This window comes from Symphalangus syndactylus, chromosome 11, assembly GCF_028878055.3.
Source record: "Symphalangus syndactylus isolate Jambi chromosome 11, NHGRI_mSymSyn1-v2.1_pri, whole genome shotgun sequence".
In the NCBI taxonomy this organism is placed as follows: Eukaryota; Metazoa; Chordata; class Mammalia; order Primates; family Hylobatidae; genus Symphalangus; species Symphalangus syndactylus.
In genome coordinates, this window is record NC_072433.2 from 40,486,084 (window position 1) to 40,509,036 (window position 22,953).

The 22,953-nt window shown below is 38.2% G+C and overlaps 1 protein-coding gene across 20 annotated transcripts in view; it reads right to left on the minus strand.

Moving 5' to 3' along the window:
• CHD9 (chromodomain helicase DNA binding protein 9) overlaps positions 1-22,953 on the minus strand; it is a 278,999-nt gene that overhangs the window by 32,847 nt on the left and 223,199 nt on the right. For all 20 annotated transcript variants that reach the window (XR_010114408.1, XR_008649331.2, XM_055232971.2 and 17 more), the window contains 7 exons: positions 22,335-22,494; positions 21,812-21,901; positions 10,098-10,201; positions 9,454-9,571; positions 7,788-7,845; positions 4,077-4,119; positions 2,790-3,009 (listed from right to left, as the gene is read on the minus strand). Coding sequence is in view for 18 of the 20 variants with exons in the window: in XM_055232971.2 (XP_055088946.1) it covers positions 2,790-3,009; positions 4,077-4,119; positions 7,788-7,845; positions 9,454-9,571; positions 10,098-10,201; positions 21,812-21,901; positions 22,335-22,494 (793 nt within the window). In the remaining 2 variants the exon portion in view is untranslated. The remainder of the gene's footprint in view (positions 1-2,789; positions 3,010-4,076; positions 4,120-7,787; positions 7,846-9,453; positions 9,572-10,097; positions 10,202-21,811; positions 21,902-22,334; positions 22,495-22,953) is intronic.

Consider the following 22,953-nt stretch of genomic DNA (forward strand, 5'->3'; position numbering starts at 1 on the left):
TGTGTAGAACCCTGTCCTTGCTTAACTCACAGGATTGTTGTGTAAATTAGAAAAAACATATGGGAAAGACCTTTGAAAAATGTGAATGGGCCATTTTTATCATAGTGATACATTAAGAAGATTAATGTAATTATGATGTAAAAATAGTTAGCTTGGGAAACCCAAGTCATTAAATCTGGGTAATAAGAATAAAAATGGGAAAAACGATTAATTGAAAGACTAAACAGGACACAAAAAATATGACATACAGTGCCCATCCCCAAGAAGATACAATTGAGAAGATAGAAAGGAAAAGATGAATTTCATTACAATATCTTATATTATTGTGACAAAACGAGTAGTTTACTTAAATAAGTTGCTATGTGAGTACAAAAAATAGAATACTGTGAGCTAGACTGTTTAAAAAAATTAATAGAAGAGGCCCGGTGCAGTGGCTCACGCCTGTAATCCTAGCACTTTGGGAAGCTGAGGCAGACGGACCACTTGAGGTCAGGAGTTCAAGACAAGCCTGGCCAACATGGTGAAACCCAGTGTCTACTAAATACACAAAAATTAGCGAGGCATGGTGATGCACACCTGTAGACCCAGACACTCAGGAGGCCGAGGTAGGAGAATCGCTTGAACCCCAGAGGTAGAGGCTGCAGTGAGCCAAGATTGCACCACTGTACTCCAGCTTGGGTGACAGAGGGAGACTCCATCTCAAGAAAAAAAAAAAATTATTAGAGGAAATGGGCCATATGCTGAGCTCTGAGGGATGGGCTAGGTGTGAAACAAACAGGTAGAAAGGGTGTTCCAGGTGATAGAAACAATACAGGCTAGGGTATGAAGTCAAAAATAAGTAGGGCACTCTGGCTGATGGAAAAGAAGTGGATAAAGTTAGAAATGCGTGTTAAAACCTAAAATGAAGAGACCTTCAAACTTAGGCTTAAGAACTTAACACTTTTTACCTATACTAAATAAGGAGCCATCGAATGTTATGATAAAACTAATATTTTAGGAAGATTAATCCAGATTCAACAGATGGAGGGAAAATTTGTAGATTAAAGATGGTCACAAATGCTTTGCCACTCTTCCCATTAATAGGTAGAATCTATTTCCCTTTCCCCTAAATCTGGGCTGGCCTTGTGGCTTTTTCTGACCAACAGAGGATGGCAAAAGTGACATTTTGTAACTACTGAGACTGGGTCATAAGAAATCTACAGCTTCTGCCTTTCTACTTGGAATGGTCCCTCTTGGGATCTGAGCTCCCAGCTGGCAGCTAGTACCAACTGTTAGCCATATGAGTGAGGCTACTCTGGCTCTTCTAGGTATCTCAGAAACCTAGCCAACAGCATACAAAGCAGAAGCAGCACCTGGGTCAACTCACAGAATCGGGAGAAATAAGAAATTAATGCTGTTTTAAAGCATTGTGTTTTAGGGTAGTTTGTTATGCAACAAAAGATAACAAAAACAGTTCATTTACACAGGCAGTAGTATTTGAAAATTTGACTAAGATAGCTAAAATCTTAAGTGTCAGACTAAATTTTATGATCAATGTGCTGCAAATGAAACAACAAAAGAACAATATATCTTCCAGAGAACATCCAAGGACCCGGGTAACAAGGAAGTCAGGTTATGCCAAAGATAGCCATTCTTTCCCATGTACTCTATTCGTTTTAAGAAGTTAAAGCTTGTGCAATGAGAGAAGTTGCCTGTCTTTTTAATAAGGTCGCTTGCAATTTTTTCCCTTTGACCTCAGTAGTTCCAAGGATTTGTCTTCTGAATAAAGGAACGTATGCTTTCCATACATTTTTATATTTCATAAGTCTGGATGTAAAATGTAAAATATGATAGAATGGAATTTAATTAACATAAACTTTTGTTCTACTGATAATTATTTTCTTTTTTTTTTTTTTTGAGACAGTCTCACTCTGTCACTCAGGCTGGAGTTCAGGGGTATGATACCGGCTCACTGCAACCTCTGCTTCCTGGTATCAAGCGATTCTCATGCCTCAGCCTCCCAAGTAGCTGGGATTAAAGGTGTGCACCACACCTGGCTAATTTTTGTATTTTTAGTAGAGACGGGGTTTTGCCATGTTAGCCAGGCTGGTCTCGAACTCCTGGCCTCAAGTGATTCACCCACCTTGGCCTCCCAAAGTGCTGGGATTACAGGTGTGAGCCATGGCACCTGGCCAATGATTCAATTCATGAGTTTGCTCTATGCCTTCACTTTTTTGTTTCTGCTTTTTGAGACAGTCTTGCTCTGTCACTTAGGCTGCAATGCAGTGGCACAATCACATCTCACTGCAGCACGGACCTTCTGGGCTCAAGTGATATTCCCACTTTAGTCTCCCGAGTGGCTGGGACCACAGGCATGTGCCACCACACCTGGCTAATATTTGCATTTTTTGTAGAGATGAGGGTCTTGCTTTGTTGCCGGGGCTGGTCTCGAAATCCTGAGCTCAAGCACTCTTCCCACCTTGGCCTCCCAAAGTGCTGGGATTATAGGCATTAGCCACTGTGCCCAGTTATTTATTTATTTTTTTAAATACCTCAGTGTTCCTAAACATGACAAAAAAAATGATTACAGTATGGTTAGTTAACTATAAGACACAATAATCTTTATAAGTTTTACCACGCTTATACATATATAAATGTGTAAGTATATGTGTGTATGTGCACAAAGCAGTTTGCTTTGACCAACATTTTATGTATGTTTTCCACAAAGCGTGATAACTGTACCCAGACGGGCTTTAGAATGAACAGCTACATTTAGACAATACATTAAAAATTTAGTGTTATTGTCTTACCTTTGCTGTCTTTCTATCTTGGCTGCCATTTTAGGATTAAGAGTGGCTTCCTCATAAATAGGCTGCATTACACTGGTAGGCACCGAGAAAGTCGGTTGTATCTGTTGAATTTGTCTATTTTTATTAGTACGCTGGTATGCAGTGATGAGACGCCTCAAACGTGTGGTTAAAGCTGATTGAGTAGGCCAATATACTTTATCACCCTCCATCAGTTGACCATCTAGTTAAATAAGTAATAGTAATAATAACTAAACAGATACTGTATGAAGCTCACAAAAGCAGCAACTTTACTTTAAAAATTTTTAATTCAATCTATGTGGGAAAAAAACGACCATATTTCTCATCCTAAAAGCTTCTTTTAACAATAGCTATAGGAAACATTACAACAAACTTTAAGAGCAGTTCAAAGTAGGTAGAATACAGTGGAATAAAGACTTGCACAGCAAATACAACTCTTGCATGTCTAGGTATATATCACAGTGGCTGGCAAATACTCAAGGCTTTAACTTAAATAAACTAAAAGCCAAACTGAATCCATGAGACGCTGAATATTGTAAACGCTTCTAATGGAAGCCTTCTGTATTAAGTTTATCTCAGTTTAATTAGAATCAAAATATTTTAAGTCACTGGGAAGAAACATTTTTAAAATTCAAGATGACAATGATGTAACTTTTAAGTTTTATCCACCTAGTAAGTGTAGGATCTAATGCTCTATTTCTAAGGTGTAATACTATAATTATCTATACCATAATCAAGCTGTAGTCATTCATACTAAGCAAAAACTACTTTTTCATTCCTAGTTGAACTATGGCAGGGTGAGGCACTGTTCCTCTGGGATGCTGGTGGGAGTGAGTGTACTCTTGTGACAGTGCATTTCTATCTTGATATCAGAAGGAAGCAGAAGCAAGACCTGGCACAGAAAAGCTTTGCAGAAACCAGGTGATAAAGAATGGCTCTTAATGTACACATAGAACGAAAAAGAAGTTGAATACATTATTGGATCAACACTTTAATGATGAAATCTCACATACAAGTTTAATAATCAAGTCATAATGTCATCAAAACCTATGTTCTATAAAAGCTCAGTGAGTCACTGCCTAAAGATTTATAACAACTAAAAGTAGTTAAATTCCTAGTCAACTAGTATGTCCTATAACGATTACAATGGCAGTCAATAAAAATGTTTATATATGAAACATTATAAAAGTGTAATAGTTTATTGATCTCATGGTATGATTAGAATGTGAATTTACAATAACACTAAGTACAGAAGTAAGTGCAATTTACCTCCATCTGCTATAACAAGATCTCCTGGTGAGGAAACATCATCCTTTTAAAAGAAAATAGAAACTTGTCACAGGGTAATTGGGTCAAGAGATATATAAAAAAAGAAAACAGAATCAAACTTCTTTATAACAGAGAGCTTTTTTCCCCCCAGTGGAATGTTAAATAATTAATTTAGCAAAAATAAAACTTCTAACTGCTTATTCTCAATTCTCATCCTTTCACACTTCTCTACTGCTTTTGACAATTAGACAGTCATTATTTACTAAAAGTATTTCGTTTTCTGTGATTACTTTTAAACTAGTTTCTTTTTCTCCAACCTTCCTCTAACTATGAGTATGCCCTAGGTTTTATTGCTAAGTGTGTTTTTTTCCCCTTTCGTATACCAACTCTTAGATAACTTATTCATTTTCATATCTGGTTATTAGGTAACCTACAAATCTTTTCCTTTTCAGCCTTAAGCAGTTTGCTTGTGCTGTAGATTCAGTTTTTGTCAACAGAGCATCTTTAATTAGCTATTCCAATATTACCTTATATTCATAACTTTAGCAATTTTATATCAATGACTACTAGTTTCTATTGTTGTTTTAAAAAAGCCTGAAGTTTAGAATCATAATTTGTTTGTAGGTATCTCTTTTTCTCTGGTTGCTTTTAATATCTTCTCTTTGTTTGGTGTATCTTCAGTTTCACCATGATGTTTCTTGGAATGGACTTAGTTTTATTTATCCTGCCAAGACTTATTTTATTTCTTGAAACTGAGGATTCATGTATTCATAACATCCGAAAAATTCTCAGCTGCTGTCTCCTCACAGTGCCTCTTATTGTCTCTAGTCTCTCCTTCTGGAATACATGCTAGACGTTATCATGCTATCCTCGTTTCTAAATTTTTTAATACATATTCCACTGTGCTGGTTATTGATGTCAGTCTCTTTGCTCCAAATTTATTGCCTTTCATATTTTTCTTTTTTTTTCCGAGACAGGGTCTCACTCTATTGTCCAGGCTGGAGTGCAGTGGTGGGAACACACCTCACTGCAGCCTCAACCTTTCGGGCTCAAGCGATCCTCCTGCTTCAGCTTCCTGAGTATCTGGGACTACAAGCAAATGTCATCTTTTTTTATTGTTTGCAGGGATGCAGTCTCACTGTGTTGCCCAGGCTGGCCTTGAACTCCTGGGCTCAAGCAATCTCTGTTCCTTGGCTTCCCAAAGTGCTGGATTGCAGGCGTGAGCCACTGCATCCAGCTCCTCTCATACTTTTTTTTTTGCCTGCTCTAAGAAAACAGCTAAACAGCTCTTTAAATAGTTTTTCCTCTGTCAGTCAGCATGATATAAAGCTTTGTTAGTACAGCAAACCGGAGAGACACTGTAGAGGAAAAGGGTTTTACGTCCTAATTCTGGTGAGCACCTCCATTGCTTAGTTCCCATAGCAAGGCCACTTCCCCAGTACCCAGCTCCCACAATTTGAGCAGTTTCTTTTTTTTGAGACAGGTCTCCCTCTATCACCCAGGAGTGCAGTGGTGCAATCTCAGCTCACTGCAACCTCCGCCTCCTGGCTTCAAGTGATTCTCCTGCCTCAGCCTCCCAAGTAGCTGGGATTACAGGTGCACGCCATGACGCCTGGCTAATTTTTGTATATTTAGTAGAGATGGGATTTCACCATGTTGGCCAGGCTGGTCTTGAACTCCTGACCTCAAATGATCCACCCACCTTGGCCTCCCAAAGTGCTGGGATTACAGGCATGAGCCACTGTGCCTGGTCAATTTGAGCAGTTTCTTTAGCACCCCTGGTCAGCAGCTTTTCCCAGTAACCTCCCTCTTGAGTGGTTTTGTGAGTGGAGTGCTTCCAGTGAGACACTTTCCCAGGAAAATCTTCCTTGGCAACCTTACAGGGCAGATTTACAGCCAGTTTCAAAGGGTAGCTTTTTAGCAACTTTTCTGCCATCCAGTGAGACATGGCCATATCTTCCTACCAAAGTCTGGATCTTGGCCCTGATAGGGATGGGACTCTTCCTGGGAGCTTTATCTGAGCCCTAGGAGTGGTAGATGCTGCTTTTATATGCTATTCCTATATTCTTTAATGTCTTTACTTTTTACTAATCTATTACTATAGTATAATTAATAATTCTTTACATTATATGTTTCCTGTTCAAATGACTGTTTGGGTTATCTCTCCTGATTGGTCCAGACGAATCCATTATGCTATACTGGATAATTTCCTCACATCTGTTTTCCAAATCATTTCTCCCTTCACAAACTGTGTCTTATCTGCTTTTCCAGGAGAATGTTTAACCTGTTTGTTGACTTTTACATATCAATAAATGCATTTTCCACATTTTTCTCTCTCTTTTTTTTTTAGAGATGGAGTCCCATTATATTGCTCAGGTTGGTCTTGAAATCCTGGGCTCAAGTGATCCTCCCACCTTACCCTCCAGAGTGCTGGGATTACAGGCGTGAGGCACACTGCCCTCAGCCTTTTCCCACTTTTAAAGTTAAATATCATCTTTTTCACATGTTTCTAGTATTTTAAAATCATATCTTGTCTTTTGTTCCCGGTTCTTTCTTTAATGTCTTTAATCATTTAAAAATTTACTTTAAAAAATTTCAATAGGAATTTTTTTATTTCAATAGATACATCAGAAGTTCTCAGGGGTCTAATTTTATTTTTATTGCATGCTAACACTCACTCACGGTAAATGGTTTCTCATATATTTTTAAACTTGGGGTTTTTACTTCATTTTATGGAGGGCTTCATCTTTGGGACTCATGCATAGTCAGGGTTAAACTGTTTCTTACAGGTGCTTTTTGTTTTTACCAGGCATATATTACCAGTAAAGGACTGATCCTTTTTTATATTACACCGAGGGCTCTTGGACCACACAGATAAAGTAAAAGACAAACCATGAACTCAAGAGAAGGTGGGTCTATGGTTACAAATTCTCAAGGGAAACAATAATTTTCTTACCCAAAGTCCGTGATGAGATAAATTTCCTTGTTATTTCTCTGTGCTGTTTGTCAGTAATTACTGGCCTTTGAGACTCTCGACCTTATACAGGATTTCGGTTCTCATTGCCCACACACTGGAGCAAGCCTTGTCTCATGCCCTCATCAAGGCAGCAAGCGCCTTAGCTATCAAGTCCAGCAAATCCTACCTGACAGCTTTAGCATCATTTAGCCTTTTACCACACTCTCATAAATATTAGACATTCCTCATCTCTTTTAAAATCCTTTTTCCCACTCTACAGATTACTTTCTGTACTTTCATCCAACTCTTCTTCCTTTTGACATTCTACAAACAGAGCACTGGGAACTATGCTTTGGCAACTCAGAATTCCTTGATGCTCTACCCTCTATCTCAAACCTCTTCATGTAGGTATAGTTTCTAACTCTTGCAGTATATCTTTAGTATCTAGTTCTCACTCTCCTTTGGGATTTTGCCCTTGGACACTGTGTTTCTTAGCTCTAAGAAGTAGAGCAGGTGGGCAAGCCCCATTCCATCCACATGTTCAAGCCAGCCCCCATCTTGTCTAGAAGGGGAGATCAGGTGAATTCTGAGTATTTGAGATGTCTGTCAACCCAAGTTGATCACTTACTTAGCTAATCTGAGGAACAGAAGAATTATGTATAATGAAAACAAAAAATAATGCAAAAGAAAAAGCAAACACAAGAAACCAAAGAATACCTAAAATTGAGGATTTAAAAATATGATCCAATGCATACCTCTATATCATCTTTAAAGATGGCTGGGGCAGGTTTGTATTCTGGATCTTCCACATCCCTGTTAAAATATAAACAAATGCTATAATTACTATAATGGACTTAAGATTTCACTTGATAGGACAAACAAAGTCTTATTGGAGGGTTTTAGTTTGTTTTAAAGGTCAGATTGATGTCTCTTCTCTAGCCAGAAGAGCCCAAGACACAGCAGGAAGGCTGTTATAAAGCAAATAGGGAGAAAGCTAGTTCTAATGTACCCTTACTCACAAGTTCACTTTTATTTTTTTGAGACAGAGTTTCACTCTTGTCACCCAGGCTGGAGTGCGGTGGCACAATCTCAGCTCACTGCAACCTCCACCTCCAGGGTTCAAGAGATTCTCGTGCCTCAGCCTCCCTAGTAGCTGGGACTACAGGTACATGCCACCACACCTGGCTAATTTTGTATCTTTAGTAGAGACGGGGTTTCACCATGTTGGCCAGGCTGGTCTCGAACTCCTGACCTCAAGTGATCCACCTGCCTTGGCCTCCCAAAGTGCTGGGATTACAGGCACGAGCAAGTGCATCCGGCTGCGAGTTCGCTTTTAAATGCATTATTATTAACCACAACGTGTTTCTTACTTTTCTTTTTGGGTAAGAAAAGACAGATTACATAAGGCCTTAAAACAGACACAGTTGGCCTTTCGTTATGTGTGGGTTTCATATCTATAAAATTCAACCAATTGCAGGTTGAAAATATGCGAAAAAAGCTGGTCATGATGGCTCACACCTATAATCTCAGCACTTTGGGAAGCCAAGGCTAAGGTGGAAGATCACTTGGGCCCAGGAGTTCAAGACCAGCATGTGCAACACAGGGAGACCTCACCTCTACAAAAAATAAAATAGAAGAAAATTAGCTGGGATGGTGGCATGTGCCTGTGGTCCCAGATACTCAGGAGACTAAGTGGGAGGATCACTAGAGCCTGGGAGGTCAAGGCTACAGTGAGACATGATTGTGCCATTGCATTCCAGCCTGGATGACAGAGCAAGACCCTGTCTCAAGAAAATATTTGGAAAAAAATGGCATCTGTACTGAACATGTACAGACTTTTTTTTGTCATTACTCCCTCAATAATTCAGTATAGCAACTATTTACATAGCATATAGCATACATATTGTACTACGAATTATAAGTAATCTAAAAATAGTTTAAAGCATACAGGAGAATGTGCATAGGTTAAATGCAAATCCTATGCAATTTTATATATAGGACTAGAGCATCCTTGGATTTTGGTATCTGCAGGGTGTCCTGAATACCAAAATCCCCCAAGGATATTAAGGGATGACTATGTAATAAATGTCATCATGTGTCTCATCAACTATAACATTCTTGCCTTTTTCTCCCCTCTGTTCCCCTAGAAGTTTATGAACTCAGTGGCCATGATATAGCTGTTAAAATGAAAGAAATGAAAAACTCATCAAAAGAATGGGTGTGGGGCAGTTCCAACCTCTTCCTTGATCACACTCTGTTGGATAAGTGCTAACCTATCAGGGTAACTTTAGCTCTTTCAGATTGTAAACTCCAATTCCCTTACTGCTACCTCATTTAAAGATAAATAGTGTGACATAGAATATGCTGGTATTGAATAGAAGAGAGATATATAGAAAATTCATGACTCTGAAACACACATACCCATCCATATAATCATTCGCTCTCTGTTCGGCAGCAACTGCTTTGTCATCAGGTTTTCCCACTCTTTCCAAGAAGCATAATGCTGGGTCTGCCCGAATAGTGTTATATTTTTCATATCCTGAAAACATCACCAATTACAAAAATAAAAAAGATAAAAAGAAGAAAGGTGTATACATATAAGCATTCCTCGTATTTACAGTGGATGATATTTCTGGACTAAAGGGATAATACATTAAAATGATATAGGTTAAGTAAGTTTTCTAGAAATTATCACAAACATTAAATGATCTGGTAATAGATACCTACTAAATTAAAATTTCAGTTACATTTATCAGTTAATATGAGAAATAGGATAAACTGATCATACACACACACAAACACACAAACATATCTCACATAAGAACTCTTCCTGAGAGAGGAAGTTGTCTTAGATTTACATCCAGGAAGGGTAGGTTACACATGCCACCCTCCCATGAGGAAATGTGGTGACTGACAGACATAGTTTGGTAGTGTATGCTTTTAATTCTGTATATATAACATGGGTGTTACTGGAATAAAGCTGTAAGTGGAAATCAATGAACTGAGAACCGACAGAATTGCCTTATACATGGAAGGGGATCCCACCTACCTTACTTCTTACTTACCATGTTTAAAAACTCCAATAAGGAGTGACTTATCAGCATCAAAATCCCACCACTCAGCAGGAACTTCTGAGTGGTCTGGTTCTGGTACCCAAACATCAATGTCACTTTAAAAAAATCATAATATGGCATTATGAATTATTATAAATGAGTCAAAAAGGAGGCAGAATTTTACCTAGCTTTTAAAGCACTGTGGCTTTCAAGAGAGAGCTTAGGATTTCATTTCATTATTTTTTAATCCTTCATAATTGCCACCAATTAAAATTACAAAATTGTGCAATAACAAACATACCATAAAATAAACGAATATTGTTAAGCTCAAGAGAAGAAATAAGTTTCAACAATGTTACTATACAATTTTCTTGAAGAATCATATTCTTTCACTGATTTTATTTATTTAGAGACAAAGGGTTCTACTGGAAGTAGAGACTATGTCAGCCAACAACTTGCAATAATCATCTGGTTCAATTATTGCATTTCTCACATGAGAAAACTGAGGCCCTAAAAGGGTAAATGAATTGTTTTAGGCTGCAGAACAAGTAATAGCTCCTCTAGACCACTATTGCTAAGAAAACCACGCTGAAAATGCCCTGTAATAGCAAATTTTTGATTCATAATTTGATTGAAACACTCAAGTGTAGGCCAAACACAGTGGCTCATGTCTGTAATTCCAACACGTTAGGGGGCAGAGGCGGGTAGATCACTTGAGCCCAGGAGTTCAAGACCAGCCTGGGCAACGTGGCAAAACCCCATCTCCACTAAAAATACAAAAAATTAGCTGGGCGTGGTGGCGCACGCCTGTAGTCTCAGCTACTTGGGAGGCTGAGGTGGGAAAATCTCCTGAGCCTGGGAAGTTGGGGTTACAGCAAACCAAGATCGTGTTGCTGCACTCCAGCCTGGGCCACGGGAGTGAGATGTTTTGATGTTGTAAATAAATAATACAATGCCACAAAATCACAATAGATTACTAAAAAGTAAAATAATAAACCCATAATGATTTGATTTTGTAGTTTGGCTGTTTTTATGAGTAATAAATAACTACAGAACTGGCAATTTTGCAACTATAATTTTTTTATTCTTTGCTCATCACTTGAAATTATTATTTTTCCAGAAAGCTTTGGCAAGTTACATATATAACATGTCTAAAAACATGTCACGTATAGAAGGACTGAAATGTTCACTTCTTTACCACAGTGATTCAAGTCATTTTCTTTAGTACAGAATACAGTTAATATCTGACAATGATTAAGTATCAATTTATATACACACAAATATATATTTATATATACATATGCAAATATGTATATTTTATATATATACACACACACACACACACACACATTTTCTTATATTTGACAATGGATAGAGATTGAACAGGATAAATTACTACAAAAAGTTGAATAGCTGAGAATTTCTCTATTTGGTATTCATAAATTATCAACTTTCAAATAACCAGAGGTATAAAACAATATAAATTATACAAAGTAGAATTTCATCTGTCTTGGCATCATTATTTCACAAATTAGTTAACAAAGACCTATAAGAAATGGGGGATTTCCTACTGACAATTAAGTTCTGTGGGAAAAGTTAGATTCTAAATTGGCTGTCTTTGGAAACTCAAATTTTTATATAAAAATAAACAAACAAATGATCAACATGTTCCTAGGACAAGAACCCAGTATGTAATCAAAATATAGGTGAGATAGAAGACACCAGCAGTGAAAAGGAAATACTTATAAATTTTATAATAAAAAAATGGAAACAAATTTATTTATTTTTCACAAATGTTTTACTAGAATTTTTAACTCAAGAAGTATAAGGAAGTGGATGAAGAGATCTTTCTATAGATTCTTAAAGGAATTTGTCAGCACTCAAAATGAACACCTTATTATATCTAATTTTGCTTTAAAACAAAAGGGTCACAACTGACAATTTTTAGCTCAGTTTAGAAAAATAGAGAAAAATGAAGAATGATTTTCTTGTAATATGGAAAAAGTTAAAAAAGAAATGAGAAATACAGTAAAAAGAGATATTTATTTTTGAACGGAGTTATTAACTAGGATTAAACAAAGCATTAGCCCTGAAATATAAAGGAAAGAGGAAAGAACACTGGAAACAGAACCCCAGAGGAGAAAAAATGTGGGTCAGACAGCTCCCTTTGCCAACCATCAGGTGGCACTCTAAGCTCAAAACATTGTGATTACCATCTGAGGTGGAAGGTTTTCCAGCTTGTAAAGAGGAAAAGGCAATCAGTATACAAAACTCATGTTTCAAATGTAAGTGCCGCATGCACATTAGGTGGTGTTGATTTCTGTTTTTAAAGACTGTGTCATCTCTTGCATAAAGCCTCCTTTAACTTCCCCAGGGTAGATCATTCATTCAAAATATATTTAAAGAGTATTCACTACATGCCAATAATGGCAATAATAAATTAAGACGCCGGGCGCGGTGGCTCACGCTTGTAATCCCAGCACTTTGGGAGGCCGAGGCGGGCGGATCACGAGGCCGGGAGATCGAGACCACGGTGAAACCCCGTCTCTACTAAAAATACAAAAAATTAGCCGGGCGTGGTGGCGGGCGCCTGTAGTCCCAGCTACTCGGAGAGGCTGAGGCAAGAGAATGGCGTGAGCCCGGGAGGTGGAGCTTGCAGTGAGCCGAGATTGCGCCACTGCACTCCAGCCCGGGCGACAGAGTGAGACTCCATCTCAAAAAAAAAAAAAAATAATAATAATAATAATAAATTAAGATAGTCACGCACACGCCCTTGTAAAGACGGACATGCAATACTGTGTGATGAGTGCTGTGGCAGGGTACTCTGGTTATGTGCCTAACCCAGATCTGAGAGGTCATGAAAGCCTGAGTCAATGTTGGCTGAACAGGAGGAGGAAGGGAATGGAAAAAAGGAGGAAAGAATGTTCCAACAAGAATGCAAAGGCCTGGAGAGAAGAGTAACTAATCATGGCACATTGGAGAAATGTGGATCTAAAGTTCAGAAGACAGACATGGGCTACAGATAGGGATCTGGAAGACATAAGCATAGAGACAAAAATTGAAGCCACAAAGATGAGAACACCCAAGAAGGGTAAGTGACGAGAAGGCCTATGTGAAGATTCTTTGACCTCTAAGAGACAGAAAACATGCCTGAAAAGAAGCAAGCAGAAAGGTAAAAAGAAAAACCACAGGAGAATGGTATCACAGAAGCATTTTAAAAAGAAGGAAGTGGTCAACAAAGGTAAAGTAAGGTAAGCACTATGGTATATCCCTCAAATTTGGCAGCAAGAATATCAGTGAACATCTGGAGTGAGGAGGTAGAAGCTGCATTGTGGTAGATTGCATAGTGAATGGGAGGAAAGAAAAAGAAGACAACAAACACAGATGCTTCTTTCTTTTCTTTTTTTTTTGAGACAGTGTCTCATTCTGTCACCCAGGCTGGTGTGCAGTTGTGCAATCACAGCTCACTGCAGTCTTGACCTCTCTGGGCTTATGTGATCCTCCCACCTCTGCCTCCAGAGTAGCTGGGACTACAGGCATGCACTACTACACCTAGCCAATTTTTCTACTTTTTGTAGAGACAGGGTTTCGCCATGTTGCCGAGGCTCATCTCAAACTCCCGGGCTCAAGTGATCCACTTGCCGTGCCCTTCTTAAGTGCTGGGATTACAGGACTGGTCACTGTGAACCCCCTACAGATGCTTCCTAAAATACGTTTGGCAGTGAAATCAAGGAGAGTAATAATATGGTAGTTTGAAGATATTTTGAGTCCAAAAGCATTAAGTGTTGTGTGCACACGTGTGTGTATGTGTAAGTTAAGGTGACAGAGATGTAAACATGTTAAAATCCAAATGAGAAGGAAAAGGGGGGAAGTTACTGAAAGAGGAAAAAGAAGGTACAATCCACAGAGAGCAGTCCCTGGGAAAATTACAAGTGGATCAGATCCAGTCAGGCTAAGGGAAAGGAGCCAATTAGTTGACAAATATTTACTGAACGTTTAAGATGTTCCAGATTCCATAGTTACCTTCAAGCAGCTTAAATTGTAATGAAAGAAGAAAGAAGACATACAAATTAACGTAATTTTTAAGTAGTAGCAGGCATTATAAATGAAATAAAAGAAGATTAAGTAGTAGTGAATGACTGGTGGGCTACTTAAGCTGAGGTTGGCAGGGAAGGTCTATCTGAGAAGGAAATACTTGAGTTGAGATCCGAGTAATCTGAAGGGGCGGTTCTGTGGAAGTCCTGGGGAAAGAATATTTGGACCAGGAAGAACAGCATAGAATGAGCTTGACAGATTGGCAAAACACAGCCACCACTGTGGCTGGAGCATGGTGGGTGAGGGACACAGTGAAGAAAGTGCATACAGAGTTACAGAGGCCCTTGTAGGTCATATGGAATTTGAATTTTATTCTAAGAGAAATTAGAAACATCTGGAGGGTGTTAAGGAGTGCCAAGACCTGATTTTTGCTTTAGAAATACCACTCTGGCTGCTGTGTGAAGGATAGGCCTAGAGAGGCAAAAGTGGAGGAAAACAGAATCAGTTACAAGGCCATTGCAAAAGTCTAACTGTGAGATCATGGCGGCTTGGACTAGGGATTTGGCAGAGGAGATAGTACTGAAAGCTACACAGATTTGGCATGTATTTTGTCAAGCTAACAGGGAAGAGAGGAATCAAGAATAACAACAGAGCAAAGGGTTGTACATTCACTAGGATGGAGAAGGCTTATACATGGGAAGGAAAAGAGAAAGGACTGGAGAAAGGAGATTTGGAAAAGCCAGGGGAAGTAAGATGTTAATTAGTCATGTAAGTGGAAATGTTGGGAGGCAGTTGACTAATGGCTACAAACTCAAGAAAGAGTTCTGGGAGAAATATGTAAATTTCAGATTTACCTGTTTATAGATCATATTTGGTATGATGAGGCTGCATGAGTTCACCTAAGGAAAAAGGTAAGAGAGCTGAGGACAGAGCTCTTGGTCAATCCAGTATTTAGAGATCTATTAGAGAAGTAAGAGCTAGCAAGAGGGAACGAAAAGGAAAGAGTAGTGAGAAAAAGGACAACCAGATGGGTATAGTTAGCATAAATGCCTACAGAAGACAGCATCTTATGGAGGATGAGGGAGATTAAATTTAGAGAGTTGATCACACTGTAGGTCATTAGGGGCCATGTTAAGAACCACTTTAGTGAGACAGTGAAGAAGAAAGATCCATTGGAATGGGTTAAATAGAAAATGCAAGATAAAGAAGTAGAGATAGTAAATATAGGCAATCTTTTTTGTTGTTGTCTGAATGTTTGCTCTGCCATTTTTATCTGGGTAACCTTAGACAAATTTCTTTTTTTTTTAAAAAAATTGTATTTCCATAGGTTTTTGGAGAACAGGTGGTATTTGGTTACATGAGTAAGTTCTTTAGTGGTGATTTGTGAGATTTTGGTGCACCCATCTCCTGAGCAGTATACACTGCACCCAATTTGTAGTCTTTTATCCCTAACCCCCTTCCTGCCCTTTCCCCCCTCGAGTCCCCAAAGTACACTGTCTTTCTTATGTCTTTGCATCCTCATAGCTTAGCTCCCACTTATGAGAACATATGATGTTTGGTTTTTCCATTCCTGAGTTACTTCACTTAGAATAATAGTCTCCTATCCCCCCAGGTTGCTGCAAATGCCATTAATCCATTCCTTTTTATGGCTGAGTAGTATTCCATCATATATACATATATACCACAGTTTCTTCATTCATTGATTGATGGGCATTTGGGTTGGTTCCACATTTTTTGCAACTGCAAACTGTGTTGCTATAAACATGTGTGAGCAAGTATGTTTTTAATATAATGACTTCTTTTCCTCTGGGTAAATAACCCAGTAGTGGGATTGCTGGATCAAATGGTAGTTATACTTTTATTTCTTTAAGGAATCTCCACGCTGTTTTCCATAGTGGTTGTACTAGCTTATATTCCCACCAGAAGTGTAGAAGTGTTTTGTTCACTACATCCATACCAACATCTATTATTTTTTGATTTTTTGATTATGACCATTCTTGCAGGAGTAAGGCAGTATCACACTGTGGTTTTGATTTGCATTTCCTGATCACTAGTGATACTGGGCATTTTTTCTTATGTTTGTTGACCATTTGTATATGTTCTTTTGAGAATTGTCTATTTGTTTCCTTAGCCCACTTTTTGATGGAATTTTTCTTTTTTTTCTAATTTGAGTTTGTTGTGTAGATTCTGGATATTAGTAGTCCTTTGTCAGACGTATAGATTGTGAAGATTTTCTCCGACTCTGTGGGTTGTCTGTTTACTCTGATGACTGTTCCTTTTGCCATGCCAAAGCTCATTAGTTTAATTAAGTCCCAGCTATTTATCTTTGTTTTTACTGCAATTGCTTTTGGGTCCTTAGTCATGAAATCCTTGCCTAAGCCAATGTCTAGAAGGGTTTTTCCAATGTTATCTTCTAGGATTTTTATAGTTTCAGGTCTTAGATTTAAGTCCATGATCCATCTCGAGTTGATTTTTTATTATTATATTTTAAGTTCTAGGGTACATGTGTACAACGTGCAGTTTGTTACATATGTATACATGTGCCATGTTGGTGTGCTGCACCCATTAACTCGTCATTTATATTAGGTATATCTCCTAATGCTATCCCTCCCCCATACCCCCACCCCATGACAGGTCCCAGAGTGTGATGTTCCCCTTCCTGTGTCCAAGTGTTCTCATTGTTCAATTCCTACCTATGACTGAGAACATGTGGTGTTTGGTTTTTCGTCCTTGTGATAGTTTGCTGAGAATGATGGTTTCCAGCTTCATCCATGTCCCTACAAAGGACATGAACTCATCATTTTTTATGGCTGCATAGTATTCCATGGTGTATATGTGCCACATTTTCTTAATCCAGTCTATCACTGATGGACATTTGGGTTGGTTCCAACTCTTTGCTATTGTGAATAGTGCCGCAATAAACATACGTGTGCATGTGTCTTTATAGCAGCATGATTTACAGTCCTTTGGGTATATACCCAGTAATGGGATGGCTGGGTCAAATGGTATTTCTAGTTCGAGATCCCTGAGGAATCGCCACACTGACTTCCACAATGGTTGAACTAGTTTACAGTCCCACCAACAGTGTAAAAGTGTTCCTATTTCTCCACATCCTCTCCAGCACCTGTTGTTTCCTGACTTTTTAATGACGGCCATTCTAACTGGTGTGAGATGGTATCTCACTGTGGTTTTGATTTGCATTTCTCTGATGGCCAGTGATGATGAGCATTTTTTCATGTGTCTGTTGGCTGCATAAATGTCTTCTTTTCAGAAGTGTCTGTTCATATCCTTCACCCACTTGTTGCTGGGGTTGTTTTTTTCTTGTCAATTTGTTTGAGTTCTTTGTAGATTCTGGATATTAGCCCTTTGTCAGATAAGTAGATTGCATTTTTGCATAAGGTGAGAAAAGACGATCTAGTTTCATTCTCCTACATGTGGCTTGCCAATTATCCCAGCACCATTTGTTGAATAGGGTGTCCTTTCCCCACTTTATGTTTTTGTTTGCTTTTGTGTTGTTTTGTTTGTGTTTGGCTTTTTTTCTTGGTTCTCTATTCTGTTCCATTGGTCCGTGTGCCTATTTTTATACCAGTACCATGCTGTTTTGGTGACTATGGCCTGATAGTATAGCTTGAAATCAGGTAATGTGATGCCTCCTGATTTGTTCTTTTGGTTTAGTCTTGCTTTGGCTATGCAGGCTCTTTTTTCGTTCCATATGAATTTTAGGACTGTTTTTCTCTAGTTCTCTGAAGCATGATGGTGGTATTTTGATAGGAATTGCATTGAATTTGTAGATTGCTTTTGGCAGTATGGCCATTCTCACAATATTGATTCTACCCACCCATGAGCATGGGATGTGTTTCCATTTATTTGTGTCATCTATGATTTCTTTCAGGAGTGTTTTGTAGTTTTCCTTGTAGACAGCTTTCACGTCCTTGGTTAGGTATATTCCTAAGTACTTTTTTTTTTTTTTCTGGCTATTGTAAAAGGAATTGAGTTCTTGATTTAATTCTCAGCTTGGTCGCTGCTGGTGTACAGGAGAGCTACTGATTTGTGTACATTAATTTTGTATCCTGAAACTTTGCTGAATTCCTTTATCAGTTCTAGGAGCTTTTTGGAGGAGTCTAGGGTTTTCTAGGTATACAATCATATCATCAGCAAACAGCAACAATTTGACATCCTCTTTACCAATTTGGACGCCCTTTCTTTCTCTTGTCTGATTGCTCTGGCTAGGACTTCCAGTACTACGTTGATCAGAAGTGGTGAGAGTGGGCATCCTTTTCTAGTTCCAGTTTTCAGAGGGAATATTTTCAACTTTTCTCCAATCCAGTATTATGTTGGCTGTGTGTTTGTTACAGATTGCTTTTATTACATTCAGGTATGTCCCTTGTATGCTGATTTTGCTGAGAATTTTAATCATAAAGTGATGCTGGATTTTGTCAAATGCTTTGTGTTTACTGAAATGATCATGTGATTTTTGTTTTTAATTCTGTTTATGTGGTTTATCACATTTATTGACTTGCATATGTTAAACCATCCCTGGTATGTAACCCACTTGATCATGGTGGATTATCTTTTTGATATGTTGCTGGATTCAGTTATCTAGTATTCTGTTAAGGATTTTTTTGCATGTATGTTCATCAAGGATACTGGTCTGTAGTTTTCTTTTTTGGTTACGTCCTTTCCCAGTTTTGGTATCAGGGTGATACTGGCTTCATAATATGATTTAGGGAGGATTCTCTCTTTCTCTATCTTGTGGAATAGTGTCAAAAGGGTTGATATCAATTCTTCTTTGAATGTCTGGTAGAATTCAGCTGTGAATCCATCTGGTCCTAGACTTTTTTTTGTTGTTGGTAATTTTTTTATTACCATTTCAATCTCACTGCTGTTCTTTGTCTGTTTAGGGTACCTAATTCTTCCTGATTTAAGCTAGGATGGTTGTATCTTTCCAGAAATTCATGCATCTCCTCTAGGTTTTCTAGTTTATGTACATAAAGGTATTCATAGTAGCCTTGAATGATCTTTTGTATTTCCGTGGTGTCAGTTGTAATATCTCCTGTTTTATTTCTAATTGAGCTGATTTGGATTTTCTCTCTTCTTTTCTTGGTTAATCTTGCTAATAAATACAGGCAACTTTTTAAAGGAGTTTGTTGTGAAGAGGATTAGAGAAATGGAGTCTGAGAATGTATATTTAGAGAGGTTTTTTTCCCTTGTTAAGTGACTGATATTAAGGCATACATGTATGCCAGAAGAATGATGTAGTAAAGAGAGACAGAAAAAAAGATTCAAGAAAGGTAAAGTCCCAGAAAGGTAAGAGTATAGTCCTTAAAAGGTAAGAAGAAACGAGTTCCATGCTGCACAAGGTTTGCCTTAGGAGGAGGGACATTTCTACTGTATCTTGAAGGAATAAGTAGACATATATGCAAGTAAAACTGAAGGTAGCTCTTATCTGATTGTGTCTACTTTTTTCCATGAAATATGTAGCAAGGTCATGATTGGAGGGTGGTAGTTGTAGGGTGGAAAGATGGTTTGAGGAGAGAGGTACAAAGTGGTTCTCTTAAAGAGTAGGAATATGAATTGACTAGCCACAACAGTTAAACAGTAGATGTTTAATCTCTTCAGATGAGATCAATGCTCACAAATTTGAAGTCAGTCATTCAGCATGGCTTGCTTGATTTTCTCCACAAATGTTCAGCTACTTAGGTGCAGGGAAGAAGTAAATGCCTAGCTGAGATTAACCTGAGTTGAGGTTGTAACAGATATCTAGAACAGAAGGAAAGGAAGAAAGGCAGGCAAAAGTAGATAGATAAGGATTTTAGTTAGCAAGTAGAGTGCTAGACTGTAGAATCTATGTTGAATAATGAGGAAAGAGGGGGCATGAAAGTGGTGATGGCTAGTGAGTAAGTGGTAAGATGTGGGGACATTGTGATGAGATTAGAGAATTATAATGAGAAGTACCCAAGTTAAGTGAGTTAGAAGGAAGGATGTCACTGTCAAAATTCTGATTAAACAAGTGCTGTTACTGGTGATAGCAAGATCAACTGTATGACCAGGTGATTATGCGGCTGTAGTGGGGAGAAAAAGAGGTAACTATATAAAGGCCAAGGAAATGAGAGACCAGGGTGTTGAATGGATCATAGGTGGATATAGAAGTCAGTCACCATAAACCTTCTTTAATTGTAACAGGAGGGAAGAAGACTGAGTACAGAAAAATTAAATTTTAGATTTGGTGGCAGGAAGCTGAAGGAATTTCTGTTTTATGGCTTGCTTACATTTCTCTACAAAGGTGGGGGGAATATCATTTGCTGAGAATGGGGGGTTGAGTAGTAGGTTTCTGCAGAGTGAGCTATATAAATCAGATGCTTATAGAGAATGAAGAAGAAAATTGGGAAAGGTTACTTGTAGTATTAAGAGGCAAGATGAAACTAGAAATAGAAAATTCTAGTAGCACCTCCCTGGTATCCTATACATACACAAAAGCATTTATTACATTGCAGTATAGTTTTTCCTATTTCCTCCTTACTGAGACCATAAACCCCTTAGGGATCAAGACTGTGTTTTGTCTTTGTATTCCTAGTGCTTCACAGTGTCTGGTGCTTAGTGTGTACTCAAAAAGTACTTCTGTAGGAATGAATGAATTGGTCATTAAATCAGTGTCTGTGTCTGGGGCTGGGTGTGGTGGCTCACACCTGTAATCCCAGCACTTTGGGAGGCTGAGGCAGGCAGATCACCTGAGGTTAGGAGTTCGAGACCAGCTTGGCCAACATGGTGAAACCTCGTCCCTACTAAAAATACAAAAATTAGCCAGGTGTGATGACACCTGTAATCCCAGCTACGCTACTCAGGGGGCTGAGGCACAAGAATCACTTGCGCCTGGGTGGTGGAGGTGGCAGTGAGCCGGGATCATGCCACTGCACTCCAGACTGGGTGACAGAGTGCGATTCTGTCTCAAAATAAATAAATAAACAAACAAATGAATAAATAAAAAATCCGTGTCTGCTTTAATGGCATCTAGTTTAGATACCATTCTTAATATTACTACTACTATTGTTACGTTGTGACTTCTAGTGATGGCCAAGATGAGAGCAATAAAAGAAAAGTAACAAATTGGCAAGGGTTAATTCCCTAAGTTTCATGGATTTTCTACCTTATAAGTTTCACAGACTAAAGAGCCGCCTAATATACAATATTCTGGCCATATAATTTTTGCCTCATTATGTTATTGAAAAGTAAAAATAGGCTGGGCGTGGTGGCTCACGTCTGTAATCCCAGCACTTTGTGGGGGCCAAGGCGGGTGGATCATCTGAGGTCAGGACTTCGAAACCAGCCTGGCCAAGATGGTGAAACCCCGTCTCCATCAAAAATACAAAAAATTAGCTGGGCGTGGTGATGCATGCCTGTAATCCCAGATACTCAGGAGGCTGAGGCAGGAGAATTGCTTAAACCCAGGAGGTGGACGTTGCAGTGAGCTGAGATTGTGCCACTGCACTCCAGCCTGGGCAACAAGAGTGAAACTGTCTAAAAAAAAAAATGAATAAATAAAATAAATATATCATTTAAGCCAGGTGTGGTGGTGTGCCTATAGTGCGAGCTACTCAGGAGGCTGAGGCGGGAGGATCGCTTGAACCCAGGAGCTTGAAGCTGCCTGGGCAAGACAACAAACAAACAAAAATAATAAAAATTGTTTAACTTACCTTGCATCAACTCCATCAAATACTTTCTGACACTCATTTCCAATAACTTCTTGCTTTAGATAATACAGCATTCTCACACGAAGCAAAACCCTAAAAACAAGGGAAAATAAATCAAAAGGCATAAAGACATTAATCGTTTAAAATATTCGGACATGGGGTTACAATTAGGAAGGAATTTGTGTACAGATTTTAAAATAATGAAATAATAATTACTTCTGATTAAATGAATCTTATTACTACCATATATATAAAGAACTTCTCCAAAATCTTCATAATCATCATTATTTCATATACAAGTAAGATATAATGAGCTCATTTGGAGGCCAGTTTTACTTATATGTTGGTGAGAACAATGACACAAGAGGTATCATGATTTGCTTGAAGGATACCTTGTAAAATTAGGATTAGGATTGGCCCTAGACCATGCTGTCTCGGTACTCAAAATCAGCATGCTTAGAGATTATTAATAAATTCAGAACAGTAAACATTTAAAGAGTTGTGTTTAAAATACCCTACTACCTACTTATTACAGTGGTGTTTTATATGTTTTTTGTAGCCTTCATCTTGAAGTAGCTGCTCGGGATTATATTTTCGAAGCCATTCTGCTTTTTGTATATCAAATGAGCTTGTCTGAGTTTTTACTTTCTTCCCTTTTCGACCCCTGGGTACAGGAGCTGACAGGCCTGTTAAAATAAGAAGGACATGTAAAATTAGGAATAATTTGTATAAAAATTTGCAATTTGAAAGATTGTTTCAATGCAAGAAATTTCTGAGGTCTGTTCAGAGATCTTTAAAATATTAGTAACAATACTGACCAAATCACAAATCAAGATGATGGTTTTATACATATTAAAACATATTTCTCCCAAATAGCTAACAATTCTACATCTCATATTAATCATTCTGATTTCCTTTTTGTTCCAAAACAGATTTTTTTTTTTTTTACAAATATAAAACCCAAAAGATCAAACTTATGCCCTCTGCTTTACTTTTGCTTTCCTAGATACTAAAAGATATGTTTTGCCCTCTACTCTTGCTTTTCAAAACTGATTTAGATAGATTAGGTTAGCCATCCTCTTCAAGATAGCTAAACTCATTTTAGTTCTTTGAGCTATTTGTTGTGAAATATTTAAAAACTACAA